General features: G+C 35.5%; 1 protein-coding gene across 13 annotated transcripts in view; it reads left to right on the top strand.

The window, feature by feature from the left end:
- STAU2 (staufen double-stranded RNA binding protein 2) overlaps positions 1 to 13,839 on the top strand; it is a 302,828-nt gene that overhangs the window by 172,781 nt on the left and 116,208 nt on the right. For all 13 annotated transcript variants that reach the window (XM_060286973.2, XM_060286971.2, XM_030859558.2 and 10 more), the window contains one exon: positions 52 to 359. In XM_060286973.2, the coding sequence (XP_060142956.1) occupies positions 52 to 359 (308 nt within the window). The remainder of the gene's footprint in view (positions 1 to 51; positions 360 to 13,839) is intronic.

Here is a 13,839-nt window from a genome sequence, read left to right as displayed (position 1 = left end):
TGTTCCACTTACTTCACGTGTAATAACCGTGTTCCTTTATTTTACTTGTAGCTCCAAAAGGAATTCTTCATTTGTCTCCTGATGTTTATCAAGAGATGGAAGCCAGCCGCCACAAAGTCATCTCTGGCACAGCTCTAGGCTATTTGTCACCCAAAGATATGAACCAACCCTCAAGCTCTTTCTTCAGTATATCTCCCACCTCGAGTAGTTCAGCTACAATTGCCAGGGAACTCCTTATGAATGGAACATCTCCTACAGCTGAAGCCATAGGTTTAAAAGGAAGTTCTCCTCCTCCCCCTTGTTCTCCAGTACAACCTTCAAAACAGCTGGAATATTTAGCAAGGATTCAAGGCTTTCAGGTATGAATTAAAAGCAAAAACAAGAAAACAAAACAATCCATTAGCCCCAAATCCTTCATCTCTGTCCATCAGAAAGCTCATTCTTGCCTGCTAGCGTGACTTCTATGCCACTTACATTGTAAATTATTAGGAACACAGAGGACAGAAAAACGAGTCATGTGCACATGCCTCATTTTAAAGATTTTTCATTCTCTCCAGTAATTCTTTTGCCGCCTGGCTCTCCTCCATATTCCTTCTTCTTCTGTTTTTGTTTTTGATTTGTTTTTTTTTAAACATTTTTCATTCTCTGTTCTGTGTCCTGCTTGGGTGCATCTATTCCCTCACTCTCCTCCCCAAACAAAAGTGCTGCCTTCATACATTTGGTATTAGTATTTAGCACTAAGGCCTCCCTCATTTTACAGTAGGGTTTTTTCTAATGATGATTTTACTTTCATAGCAGTTTTGAATTTGGCATTCTATGGCTAGTAATGATTCAGGTATACCACTAAGGTACAACATCCTAGAAGTCTATGATCTTACGAGTTAGTTAAAAATGGTATTAGAACAGTAATGCTTTCTAGTTGTCTGAGGCATGAAAACATGTATCGTTTTACTGGATCGTGTTTTGAACCATCTAGGGGAGCGCCTACCTTAGACGGTACCAACAAGTCTATTTCACCGGGCAGTCTAAATCTAGCTTATAGTCCGCTTGTTGTGTATATGAATTTGGGGCTGGAAACCTTCCCCCTCCCCTCCCCGTTTAGTCAGTGTTCCCTTTTGAAAAAAAAACCCAACAATCCTTTATGAGTAGAACTTTTTAAAGAATTGTTAACTCTAGGAAGAGGAAATACCTGTGTTCTGACTTCTTAGTTGCCTTGAAAATCCTGTACTGAGCTGTAATCACTCACTTGACTGGGCGAACAGCAGCGTGCTTGTGTGTAGAAAGAGTGGACTGCTCCCTCAGATTTCATTATATTCACCCCCCTTTCCATGTTAGTCTTACTCCTTAAGACCAAAAACTGTAATTTCCTTTAGAAATCTTCTAGAAGATCTGTATTATGTAGAATGATCATGTATTTATAAAAATTTTACAAATTTAGATATAAGAGAGAAGATCATGTGTTTTACCAAGGGGGTATTTTGCATGTTTTTTTTTTGTTTCTCATCACAGAAACCTGATTCTTTCACATCTATTGCCAGGTAGTCGTTGAGTGTTTTTACTTAGACTATTAATACGAAATCTAAAAAGCTGTTACCAGTTTGGGGCTCTGTCATCTGAAATTTTAAACACTTAACTTAAAAATTAAAATTTAGAACTTGTTTTCGTTGTTTACCTTAAGAATAACAATAAATCACTGTTTAAAATAAAAGAACCTTGATTCACACAGTTAAAGTACTGGAAAAGAAAAACTAAGCAATTTTTAGTTCTATCTATAATTTGCATAAGGTGAACTAGAAATAAACTGTGATGAAAAGGAATTCACTGTTTATTTACAAGTCTAGTCATTTAGAAATGTCTGAAAGTAACACTGCATTTGCATTTTTATAGAAACAAAGCACAAATTGCACTCAAGCTCTGAACTGATTTTTTGGTTGGAGATGTTCCTCTGATGTAATTTTGCTGCCAGAAGAACTACTTAAATTTGTATTTATTTGTTAATTCTTAGCAATGACAACAACTATAATTTTAAAATACCTTTTACTTTAGTCAAAATGTAGAATCTGTTTCTCCTATATTTGGGCTGAGTACTCAGACCTTTTTATTTTTTTTAAAGCTTATGCTGAGATAATACACTCTTACTTATGGACACGTTAAACATTTCCAAATTTGTGTATGGTGATTTTTACATACTAATGAAGATAAACATGGTTTTAAAACGTTACTGTGCTGCTTTGGTCAAATGAGCTCGGTGTTGCTATGAAATATTGTTTTGCTGACGGGCTGCAGCCTGCAGTGTGTGGTGAACAGACTGTGGGAAATGGCTTCCCTTCCCTGTCAGGTGCCCGGCACGTCCTCATAATGTCACGGTAGAAGAGTCTTTGTGGTTAAGAGTTTTAAAGCCTCTTTCTTTATAGGTAACTTTCTCAGGTACATTTACCTGGTAGAAAAACATGTAGATTGTTTCTATTTCTTAAATGTTTTAATTGGACTGTAGTTTAGAAATTATAGGGCCAGCTTGTTATGGATGACATGCTGTTATGTTATTTTCATTTCTGGAATTTAAAAACAATAAATTCTTTTTCTCTGTTTCTAGGTTAGTACTTTTAAAATTTTGTTACTGTACACTGAATAGATATTATTGCTTATTGAATATTGTATATAAACCCTTCTCTGGCCCTCTGTGCCCACTGACATTTGATTTAAGCCTACCAGAGCCATTGTATGTGACAGCTATATTGTATTACAAAGTAAAAAAAATATATTAGTGTACTGAAAACGACGTTGTTTTAACTTTTAAATTTTTTTCCTTAATTGAAATTTATAAGTTACAAAAAGCTTATTTGCTCACCAGAATGTAGGTATTCAACTCACATCCTTTTGCTTAAATCTACAGAATAATTTATTATACAATTAAAGTTATTATGAATAAAGCTGACTTCATAGGTCAGAATATGACTGAACACTTGCACATTCTCAGTAATTCTTTTATCCTTTCTTGGGCTCACCTGAAGTTTTTAATCACATTTTAGATGCAAGCCTTTGGATCTCTATCATAAGTGAATATTTATTTTTTGAATTTTTATTGAGTACATTTTTATTATCTTCTTTTAAAACCTGAATGTTCTTATTGATTTATTATTTTTTAGCAGAAGAAAGTTTTATATCAGTAGTTCTGTGAACCTCAGACTTTGTTCAGCCCAGTTAGTATGCTTCTATAACTTCTATGCATTTCATAAAAATTCATTTGAAATGTAGTTATACCGTAGTGTTCAGGGCTCCTTGGTGCGTACCTTGATACCCTTTAATTACAATGCCAAAATGTTTCAAAATCATTCAGCTTTTTAAAGAAGATTGTTATGGAGACATTTTTGAAATGCTCTGCTTTTGAGCTGAAGCAGAAGATTGTTTTGTTGTGTTATAATTTACATTATTCTAAGTTTTTCCATCTTTAATATGCTTTTCCATATATTAAAAATCTCTCTGAATAATTAACTATAAGCATTTCATTGTTTAAATGAGTCATTAGAACGTGATTAGATTGGAAATTAAAATGAATTATTTTAGTCAATTATCCTTGATAGATGGATTTAATTTTAATCTTTTAGTCTGTACCCTTCCTTGTGACTGTCATCCACTGAACAGTGTTGTTTTTAAAACCTTGGGAGTAAAATTTGATAAACTAGATTTGTTTTTCTCACATAAAGAATGTAAAGAAGCACTTAGTTGGTGTCTTAGTTAAACCATAATCAGTTTATTTTATAAAAATCAAGGAGTGTTTTATAGGGGGCTGTTCATTATTGTGAGTTTATGATGCTGGTGCCATTTTTAGCGAGATGAGAATGTCAGTAGAAGGCTTAGAAATATCTATTTAATTAAAAACTTTCTTTTCAAATACAATTCAAACATAATACATTTCAACTATAATAATATATCTCCTTTTTTGAAGTTTAGTATGATTATAGCAGACTTCTTTTATGGTGATGAGCTTCTTTTAAATATTTATTTTTGACATGTATGACACATAGCGTATTTTAACAATACGACCTTAGTACAGATTACACTGAGCTGGGACATGGGGAGTGGGCTTGGCCAATTTGAAAATCAACCTTTTCCCTTTCTCTTTTTTCTTATTTTCCCTATACCTCACTTTTTGTAATCCATATATTTATAATCAGAGTAGCTGTTTGCAGCTTGTTTTTTTAAAGAGTAAGGGATCCATTTTTTTTTAAAGACCCGTTTCAGTAAACTTTTGTAGATTCCTAATAGGAAAATATGGAGAAAGAAATCATGCATATACATATACTCTTCCACTTAGAAATATGTTTTTCCCCCGTTTCTAACTTGTCCTTGAAACATAACTCACCGTGTCACTTCTGAGCCCAAATTTTCATCTGCACTGTTACACAAATGTATAAAGTGATGAGAAATTACCCAGAGTACAAGGAGCAAAACATACATGGGTTTAGCATGGGGTCAAGAGATTCCGCTCTGATTCATAGTCACTTCTTAAAAAGCCCTCTTGGATTCAGCCTCTGCTGCTTTTCAAAGACCTTGGAGAAATTGGAAGAATTCTCCTGAAGGCTTGGTTTTCCTGTAGGGACCCTAAAACTCAGGTTTGTTCTTCAAATGGGCAGCCTACATTCATGCAAACTGACTTATTGTCTGGTTTCTTTAGGCCTTGATATACTTGGCCAAGCCCTTAAGGGTATGCAGACTACATATCACATAACCATACTTCATAAAAACCAGTAGAATTACAGGTCACCTTACTTTGCTGAAATTTCCAACTCTTTAGAGAAAAATATTACATTTGAAGAAAGAAATCCTGATCCACATAAAAACATACTGTGATGAGTAACAGTAACACAAATAAGAATCAATCAGGCTTCAAGTAAACAGTCTACTATTACTGCATAAACTCTTCAGGACTAACTGACTCCACCCTAAATCATTGCAGAATGTAATCAGAAAGACAAAGGTACTCATGTTGAGCCTTGATATGCCAGCACATACATAGTAAGACACATATTTCAAAGAAAGAGTAATATACAAACACAAAAGAGCTGTCCTGGCACAGTGACTTTGAAATGAGCCACTGAGGTGCAGAAAAAGATAGTTGCCATTATGTGTCATCCCCAAGTAGAAATAGCTGTAGCCTTTTCTGTTTGTACCGGAAGAGATTTCAAGTCAGCATGAGAATTCTATTTGGAATTATTTGAAAACCAATAATCAATTATTTCTTCAATCAATTTGAAGAAAAGGAAATTATTTTTCATCTAAAGGTGAATTTCATTTCCTTTTGCTAGAAAAGGTTGGCAATGATGTGAATTTTACTTAGTAACGTAAGATTAATTGTAGTACCCATCAGGTACATGTCAGTGCATGTCAGGCTGGTATCTGTATACCTATGTTCATTCTAAGTCATGTTGAAATTATCTATTTCCCTCTCTCCAGCATTCAGCTACAGCTGAGATTTTTTTTTTCGTGAATGACAGCATCTAAAATTTCAGATATATTGTTCTCTTCTCACCCAGGACAACTCTTGAGAAAGAGAACAGTATGTGGAATACTGAGTGTAAAAGATTTCTGCACACGGAAAAAAACTACTCTGACATACCAGGGGCATTAGGAGATATATGAGTAAACAGGGAAACGAAACTAACGTTTATTGACTGTCTCGTTATGTATCAGATAGTGAAGGAGGCATTACCTACATTATTTTATGACACAGCAGAAGTGCCTGGTACATTTTTGCTTCTTGCTTACAAATCTTCATTTGATTTTAAATCCAGCTATTGTATAGCGTTTGAAGCCTGATCCCTGAAGGTAGGACTAGTGTTCATGGTAGTCCATGGTCTTCTGGATATCGTTTTGGTTTAGTCATAGATTTCATTAATAAATTTATTTATGCCCTCCACTAGGTACACAACTGAGTCTGAGTTATTTAAGAATTCTCTTTTGAGCTGGAAGGAACTTTAGTTTTTATTCAAAGGTATAACTTTATGATGTAAATACACATTTGAGGGACTACAGAAGTAAAGCATCCTATTAGTAATGCAGTTTACTCATTTCCACATAGAGAATTATTAGTTAATTTTAAACCCTTATAGATTTTAGGTTCAGGAAAGTTCTGGCGTCTTGACACGGTCACATCAAAAAGCAGATATAACTGTGAGAGATAAGAGATATTTGAAAAACTTTAAAAAATTTTTTATCTGTAGTATTGTCATTTTTTTAAGTATAAGAAAAGTTCAGAATCGTTTTATCTGTAGTGGAACATTTGAGAAAACAAGGAGTACAGCTGGAAAAGGATACACAGTTCACAGCTTCAGAAACTCTTATCAAGAGAAAAATAGTGCATTAAGAATAGTTTTCAGTCATTTCAGTATGTATGTGAAGAACTGGATGGATATGAAGTTAATCTGGGTATACAATATCATCTCATTGAATACTGGAATTGATTTAGCTGAACAACAGGAACTGGAACCTTTGTTTATTCACTCTGGGCCGATACTTAATACATACCTACACGTGCCAGGTAGCATACCAGACAGTGGGTACAGGAAGAGTTATGGTCAAGTTGGAGACAGACAGACAGGAAAATAAAACCAATATACAGAAGAGTGGCCGCTATTACAATTGAGTCTGGTCTCCAGGGATCAGTGTTGGAACATTACACAAAAATTTAATTTTTTAAAAATTAAATATTTGTAGCATGCTGCAGGAAATAACGCAGGTAATGCCTGCCCCGCATAGTAAGTGTCATCACTTGAGGTGTGATTAGCCATGTCAAGAATCATGGATGGGAATGAAGAGCTCTGACTGAAGGAATTAAGAAGAATTCATAGCTGAGGGACATTTGAATGAGCTTTAAGAAGTACATAGACTTTTAAGGTGAATAAGAAGAAAAGAAATTGCAGGGAGAAACAGCTGACTCCTAAAGACAAAAGGGCGTGATGTTTTAGAAAATGCTTAAGAGTTCAAAGTGGAAGTGGTTGGCAAGTAGGCTGAAAAGACGTGTGCTGCTGAGAATTTGAATTTAGCTGTTAGCCAGAGACCACCAACTTCTTTTTTAAAGGGTAGTGACATTGGTTTTGTATTTTAAAAAGATAATTCTGTAAGCATGTGGAGGAGGAACTAGACAAAAAGATTGGTAGCAGAAAGACCAATTAGAGTGACTTTGCATGAATCCAGTAGAGAAATAGCAAAGATTGAATGAAGCAAAGCTAATGGTCGCAGAGGAGTGGGGCTGAGGTGCAGGCATCCACGGTACAGTTGAGCGAATTCAGTGATCTCGGCTGCTAACTTCTGTGAGGATGCTTTCACTGTCCTGGTCAGGATGGAAGCTACATGTAGATGGCATTGTAGAGTAATTAGAGACTCTCTGAGGATGAATTGACCGTTCATTTCAAGAATTTGAGAATGAAGTAAAGTAGGAAGGTAATACGAATGTTTTAGGAAAGGTTTTATTTTTAGTATGAACGTGATGAATAAACTTAGAGGAGGTTAATGAGTTCCATTTTAAACATGGCGAATTTGAGTTTCCTGTGGGACTTTCAAAGGCAGTTGTCCAGTAGGCATTCATCAGTGGGTCTGGTGATCAGCAAGAGAGCATAGGACACAGAGATTGGGGAGTGATCGATGTACAAATGTAATTGAAGCCATAAAAGTAGTAAAGGGCTTCCTTGGTGGCGCAGTGGTTGAGAGTCCGCCTGCTGTGCAGGGGACACGGGTTCGTGCCCCGGTCCGGGAAGATCCCACATGCCGCGGAGCGGCTGAGCCTGCGCGTCCGGAGCCTGTGCTCCGCAACGGGAGAGGCCCCAACAGTGAGAGGCCCGCGTACCGCAAAAAAAAAAAAAAAAAAAAAAAGTAGTAAAGATTGACCAGGGAAAGTGGGTAAAGGCCTAGGAAGAGATTCCTGATGAATACCAACAATGTGAGGGATTCATTCATTCATTACATCAACCAAAGTATATTGAGCACCTGCCATGGGCCAGGTGCACTTATTGCACTGAGGATATAGCATAAATGACAGTCAAGGGTTCTGTCCTCATGAAGCTGACATTAGGATGGGATTATTGAGGGTGGGATGTGGAGTGTGGCCAGGGGAAAGGGGGAAGTGGAAGGACAGACAGTCACATCTGAACACGTGATAAATTCAAATGGTTAGTCTCCTAAGGTAACAATTACTTGGAAATTAATTGGGAGATTAATTATGATTATTTGTGAGAAGTATGAGCAATGACTTAGTATCTCTAAGTGTTGTATCAGATAACTATGCTTTTGAAATGTTTTGATCAACCTTATTGAGGTATAATTTACATACAATAAAGCACACCCATTTTAGTTATACAGTTTGATGAGTTTTGAAAAATGTATACCACCATGTAACTACAACCACCATCAAGATGGGGATATTTCTATTACTGTAAAATATTCCCCGGTGCCTCTTTGTAGCCTGTTTTCCTCACCTCTCTGTGGCTCTGGGCAACCAGGATATCTTTTTTGTCACAAAGATTAGTTGTGCCTAAAATTTCATAAAAATTGAATCATCCAGCCTGAACAGTTTTGTTTCTGGCCTCTTTCACTGGCTGTAATGTTTCTGAGATTGTCCATGTTGTGTATATCAGTAGTTTGTTCCTTTTTATTGCTAAGTACTAGTCCATTATATGATGTACACCACAAATTATGTATCAGTTTATCAGTTGATGGACATTTGAGTTGTTTCCAGTTTGGGGCTATTATGAGTAAAGCTGTGAACATTCACGTACAAGATTTTGTGCAGACATGCTTCCAGTTCTCTTGGAAAAATACCTCAGAGTGAAATTCCTGGGTCACATGGTAAGTATACATACAAGCTTACAAGAAACTATCAGATTCTTTTTCAGTGTGTTGTATCATATTACATTCCTACCAGCGCTGTATGAGGGTTCCATACATTGATATGATCAGTCTTATTCTGTGAAGGGTACAGTGGTATCTCACTGGTATTTTAATTTGTATTTCCCTGATGACCAATAATATGCACTTCTTTTCTTGTGCTTGTTGGCCAATTATATATCTTTGTGAAATTTCCACATCTTTTTCCCAGTTTCTGGTTGCGACTTTTTAAAATTATTGCGTCATCAGAGTTCTTTATACATTCTGGATACAGGCCCTTTCTGTTGCAGATATTATCTCCCTGCCTGTGACTTGTCTTTTCATTATCTTAATGGCATCTTTTGAAAAGTGGAAAAGAAGTTTTCAATTTTGATGAAGTTCAAGTTTACATTTTTTTCCCATAAACTGTGCCTTTTTGGTCCTATCTAAGCAATTTTTGACAACCCCAAGGTTGCAAAGATTTTCTCTGATTTTTTTCTAGACATTTTGTAGTTTGTGCTTTTATGTTTAATGCTGATATCTATTTAATTTTTGGGGTATGGTATGGGTGAGACTTGAAGCCTATTTTTCCCATAGGATAACCAGTTGTTTCTGCACCATATATGTAATGTGTTGTTTCACTCTAGCTGCTCTTAAGATATTCTGTTCATCTTTGGTTTCACCAGTTTGGCTGTGCTATGTCTAGGATTGTTTTTAATCCTGCTTGGGATTCATTTAGCTTCTTAGATTAAGATAATGTTTCTCACTAATTTTGAAAAGATTTTGGCTAGTTTTTTCAAAAGATTTTTTTGCCCTTTTCTCTTTCCTCTCCTTTTGGGACTCCAATTACATATATGTTGGGCCTCTTGATGTTGTCCTTCAGGTATTCGAGACTCTGTTTATTTTTCTCCATCTTTGGATTGTGTAACTTCCATTGATCTATTTTCAGATTTACTGACTACTTTCTCTGTCCTCTCCAATTTGCTGTTAAGCCCATGTAATAAATTTTTCACTTCAGTTATTGTATTTTTTAATCTGATGTTTCTATTTGGTTCTTCTTTTTTTTTTTTTCCTTGTTGTGATTCCATATCTGTATAGTCATTGGGAACACATTTTTAAAAATTATTTGAACATCTTTATAATAGCTGCTTTGAAGTCTTTGTCATCTAAACCCAACATCTGGGCCCATTAGGAGTCAGTTTCCTCTTGACCACCTTATTTATGAACATGCTTCATTTCGATTTCTCTGCATGTCTGTAATTTTTGTTTGAAAAATGGACATTGTGGACATATTATCATATGTTATAGCAACTCTGGATCGTCTTTTCTTTCGTAGATTATTGTTTTTCTTTTTGGTCTAGTACTCAGTTAAGTTGCCTGGACTAAAACGTCAAGCTTTGCCTCCACCGTGGTGATATCCCTCAGCTGATACTTCCACTTAGTTTCTTCAGCTTCCAGCTGCAGCCTTTCCTCTTGCAGTCTTCCTGTGCCTACCTAATTATTTGGGCACATTTAGGCTTAGGTTTTGGAGCTCACCCTTTGCATTTCCTAGCTTCTAGCATTCCCCCTCCCAGCCCCCAATTTCCAGCTGATCTGCCAGCCCATGTCCTCTGATACGTCAGGCCAGTAAAGCTTTAGCTGTCTGTCATTTGAGCTGTGTGCACTTGAGGGACTGCACTCAATCAAAAAAGTGTCAGACTTTGAGATCTTAACGGACTTCTCACTGGTTTCTGCCTATTTCTACGTCAGGTCTTCTAGTGTCTTTCCTGTACATGTAAAGTTTTGTAGTTAGCAGGGATTTGGGTAGAGTTTATATTCAGATTTAGTGTTTCACCACGTCTACTGCTACCTCATTTCTAGAATTTCTTCCCTCAATGACCAGCTCATCTGCCACCCCTAAGCTCTTTCCACTGCTCTCTCCAGCTGGTAAGACTGCAGTTTTCTACCAATAGAACTACAGGAAGTGAGGAATTGCCCTCAGGCAAGAAAAAGCCATAAACTCACAATTCTTACTCCATATGGTTTTGGTCTTTTAAGGGAAAATTCTGCCCTGATATCTTCCTGCTTTTGATCACATTCCACTGTCTTCAAATATTTTATTTTGTCGACATCGTGTATTGTTATCTGCAAGAGGCTTTGTCTGGTGAATTTATACTTCAATTACCAGAAACTGGAACACAACCAGTTGTTCTTAAATACCACTGAATATACCCATTAATTAATTAATCACTTAATTACTAACTGGCCATCTTGACATCTGTCCTAAGCAAATAATTCAAAATATGGGAAAGCTACAAGGATACTTGTCATTGGATTTAGGGCCCACTCTAAATCCAGGATGATCTCAACTTAATTATATCTGCAAATATCCTATTTCAAATAAGGTCATATTTAAAGGTACTAGAAATTAGGACTTGAACATATCTTTTGGGGGCCACTGTTGAACTCACTGCATATTTATTGCTTTCTTAAATTGATATATTTATTGCTTTCAGCAAATTTGGGAAATTTTTGGCCATATTTTCTTCAAATAAATTTTTTGCTACCTTTTCTCTCTTCTCTCCCTCCATTTACATGCATTTTTTATACTGTCCCAGAGAATCCTGAGGCTTTATTCATTAAAATTTTTTCTGAATTTCAGATGGTATTGTTTCTGTGTATCTATAAGTTCTATATCTTTCATCCAGTGATTTTTTTTTTCTTACTTTGGGTATTGTATTTTCATTTCTAGACTTTCCCTATGGTTCTTTTTAGTTTCTGTTTCTCTGCTGATATTACCTATTCATTCATTTATTTTAGACATATTTTCCTTTACATCCTTGAAAATAGTTATAATAGGTTCTTTAAACACCTTTTATGTTCATTTCAACATCAGATATATTGGATTCAGTCTTAATTAATTAATTGCCTTTTCACTTGATTGTGTGTCAGGTTTTCCTATTTATTCTAGATCAAGTAATTTTGGATTGCATCTTGACTGTTGTTAATGGTACATTATAGAGACTGGGTTCTGTTACATTCCTCTGCATACTTTGAGTTTTCTGAGGCCCTTAACCTGGATGGACTCAGACTCCAAACTTTGTCTCATACTGAACTTTCTCTTCTTTTGGCTTCTGGGATAGTAACCTCTCTTGGTTTTCCATAAGTTCTCTGTCAAAGAAGAACCTAACAGAGTTGGCTTTTAGGTGGTTACTGCTCCCTTTTAGAAGAGTTTCAGTGGAAACTTTCTATAATAAAGTGAATGTGGGGTGGGGGGGGGCATTGAGTTGGTAATACCAGTACTTTCCTAGGGTTAAAATAGAAATAGCTAAAAAATAATCTGTCATAGGTGGTGTTTGCTACCAGTTTGGATTTGCAGTTTAAGCAGCAACTTATTTCCTCTTACCTTTTGCAGATCAGTAGCATTTATTGATATTTCTCAGTTCAAGGTTCTTGGTCCCCATTGGTAGGCTTCCCAGGCATAGGCCTATATTACACATTTTTTCTCCCTAAAACTCTAACTTAAAGAGGAACCTTTAACTTCTCTTTTTCATGATGCTTTGGATATTATAATTTTCTAGGCTTTTATGCTTGGAAAAATTTTTTCTGCAACGTTTTTACTTCCCATATCAGAGATAGAAAGTACCACATTGCTCAGTGACTTAATTTTTCTAATTAAGAGATAATTTAGTCTCCACTGATTCCCTTCTCTTGTGTTTGAAGATTCTTTTAGTATAAAATTCTGATATGCATAGAAAAATTTGTTTATTATCTCCTCTAATAGCCTCTTGGCTTCTTTCAAGTCTCCTTTATTCTGAAGCACTAAAGGTTTTCTCTTCTACTATAAATGGCCTTTAATAAATAATAAAAAATTTAGAGAAAAGCAGAAAAATACTACAGAGTTTGATGTTAACAATTATATAACCATAACATAAATTTGTCAGTACTAGGGAATTAATGATGACATAATACTATTAACCAATCTACAGCTCTCATTCAGATTTTGTCAGTTTTCCTACTAATGCCATTTTTCTGGTCCAGGATCCAGTCTAAGATCCCACACTGCATTTAGTTGTGATGCTTCTTAAGTCTCTTCCAATCAATAACAGTTCTTTAGTCTTTCATGATTTTGACAATTTTGAATAATATTGGTTACTTATTTTGTAGACTGTTCTTGAATTTGGGTTTTCCTGATATTTTCTCATTATTTGATTGAGGTCATGCATTTTGGTAAGAATATCACAGAAGTGATGTGCCCTTCTCAGTGCCTTATATGCTCAGTTTATAATTGTCCTAAATATTTCCTCTACATATATAAGAACCACATCAGACAGTGTTATAATTTTAGCTTCAAATATCAAACATAACCTAGAAAATTCAAGAAAAGAAAGTCTATTGTGTTTACCAGCATTTTTACCCCTTTCAGTTCTTTCTTTCTTCCCAATGGAGTTCCAAGATTCCTGCTTTTATCATTTCGCTTCTGTTTCAAAAACTTACTTTAGCCATTCTTTTAGGGTAGGTATGCTGGTAACATACTCTCAGTTTCCATTCATTTGAGAATGTTTTAGATTCCCTTTCATTGTTTAAGGATATATTTGCTGGATATAAAATGATGGGTTGACAGTTTTTTTAGTACTTAAAAAATGTTGTTCCAATTCCTCTGGCCTCCATGGTTTCTGTTGAGAAATTACTGTCGAATTGTTTTACCTCTATAGGTCACTGCTTCCAGGATAGCAGTTTAAGTTTTAAAAGTTTGATTATGATGTGTCTTGGCATGGGTTTCTCTGTGTTTATCACATTTGGAGTTTGTTCAGCTTCTTGAAGCTGTAGATGTATTTGGTAAATTTTTTGGTAAATTTGGTAAATGTATTTGGTAAATTTGGTAAATTTTCAGCCATTATTTCTTCAAATTCTTTTTTAGCTACAATCACTATCTTTTCTCCTTCTGGGACTCTGATGACACAAATATGAGATCTTTTGCTGTGGTCCCACATGTTTTTG

The sequence above is a fragment of the Globicephala melas genome, chromosome 17, assembly GCF_963455315.2.
Source record: "Globicephala melas chromosome 17, mGloMel1.2, whole genome shotgun sequence".
Lineage (NCBI taxonomy): Eukaryota > Metazoa > Chordata > Mammalia > Artiodactyla > Delphinidae > Globicephala > Globicephala melas.
Note: the sequence above shows the minus strand (reverse complement) of the source record. Positions and strands in the feature narration are given on the sequence as shown.